The following is a 1,654-nucleotide window of genomic DNA, read 5'->3' as shown; positions in this document are numbered from 1 at the left end:
CGCGATGCGGGCTGATGCGATGCAGGGTATGGCGTAGGACATCACATGGTAAGCCGAATTGCAGAGGACAGACGCGGCATAGAACTGTGTAGTAAAGTACAGTATGGTTGGCATCCACAAGAAGTAAGCATGGGGACAAGCTGGGCCCATCAGCCATTTTCGATGCTTCGCCGGCAAACGATCCGCCGACCAGTGGTGGGCAGGGGGCGTGGGATTGAATGCACCATTTGCGATTGGCGCAAGGGAATCTGCGTCGACGTTTCAAGACGGGGGTTGCTGCAAGCCGGGATGTCGAGATGCGTCCAAGGGGTTGACGGGCCCCCGGGGCAGCATGGGGAGGATGGATGGCGTCGTATTGCGGCGGCGGTGATGAGTGATAGGTGATGAGTGATGGACGCATCATGATTGCGGCGATATGTAGTCAGCTTGCTCCCGGTGGTGTAAGTACATCTTCGTAAGGCAAGCATCGTACTGTTCAGGTAGGGTTTGACTGCGGAAAGGATTTTGGAGGAGAGAGGAGGGGTAGGGAGACCTAGACACGCCCCTCCCTCTTGAACAAACTCCAAGAAATGCGCCGTGATGGTTTAGAAGTGGTCCGAGTAAAGAAGCTCTTGGCTTCGGCTTGGCTTGGCCTGGTTGATCTGTGCATGATACGAATACACGCCTGCTGTGAATAGGCCAAGTCGATATGGGTGTCGCGAAAATGTGATGGCTCCGTATCCGCATCCGGTCGGTTATTCTCCCATGGGATGGATTCTGTAAGGTACCGTTGCTTGGAGTACAGGTAGAGCAAGAGTTGGGAAAGATGGGCTGACGGATGGCGGGGGCGCCAGAGAGTCGGATACGCTCCGGGCCAGGGCGAAAGTGGTGAACTTCGACTCCCGTATCCTACATATTTCGTCGTAGGTATGACCAGAACCAGGACCAGGGCCAGGACCAGGACCAGGACCAGGACCAGGACCAGGACCAGGATGCTGGTGGTCCGTCGTCGGAGTAAGAAGTAAAAATCGTGACGCTACTTGTAATGCTGGTGCTGGTGCTGGTGTTGGCGCTGGTGCTAATCTTGGCCTCGATGTCGTCGTGGCTCGGCCGATGAAGAGAGAGTTGCCCTCTGACCAGGTCCAACCCTCGGCTTGGAGCCAGTGGTGGGACGGCAAGACGCCCCTCATTGCCACTTGAGAAGAGAGCCTGAAGAATATTCATCATCCGTGGAGTTTCGTGCCAGAGAAGCGCATCCGACGTTCAGCGGGCCTTGGGCTGTGCCGGGGGGTGGCTTGTACTATTCTCGTCGGCCTCGAAGTCCGTCTGAGTGATGTACAGTATTCGGAGCCGTCCTGATCTCGTCAGAAACGCGACTGTTGTAAAGCAACCAGTAGCGACATTGTGATGACAGCAGCGACCGTCACGGCCTACGCCACGATGCTACAGGGCCTTTCCCTCTCCCTCCCTCGATGGTGTAAGTGACTAAGTAAGCGGAAACTACGATACCCGTCATGCCATGTCAGTCATCTGTCCCATCTTCGACCATCCCATCCAGACATCAGTCGATGCGTTCCCTCCATAGGTATTGAACAATGGCATATGAGTTGGCACACATCGCCATGGTGCAACGCTAGGCACATGTGTCTTTGCGCACATGACACATCACTCCATC

General features: G+C 55.6%; 1 protein-coding gene across 1 annotated transcript; it reads right to left on the bottom strand.

Annotated features, from left to right (window-relative positions):
- Positions 1-734: 734 nt before the first annotated feature.
- Positions 735-1,169, bottom strand: CH63R_09219 (uncharacterized protein; the record flags this gene model as incomplete). Its single annotated transcript, XM_018304193.1, has 1 exon — positions 735-1,169. The coding sequence occupies one exon, from the start codon at positions 1,167-1,169 to the stop codon at positions 735-737; it is 435 nt and encodes a 144-aa protein (XP_018156216.1).
- Positions 1,170-1,654: the final 485 nt, after the last annotated feature.

This window comes from Colletotrichum higginsianum, chromosome 6, assembly GCF_001672515.1.
Source record: "Colletotrichum higginsianum IMI 349063 chromosome 6, whole genome shotgun sequence".
NCBI classification, from domain to species: Eukaryota; Fungi; Ascomycota; class Sordariomycetes; order Glomerellales; family Glomerellaceae; genus Colletotrichum; species Colletotrichum higginsianum.
The sequence above is the reverse complement of the archived record's forward strand: the minus strand, read 5'-3'. Positions and strand labels throughout refer to the sequence as shown.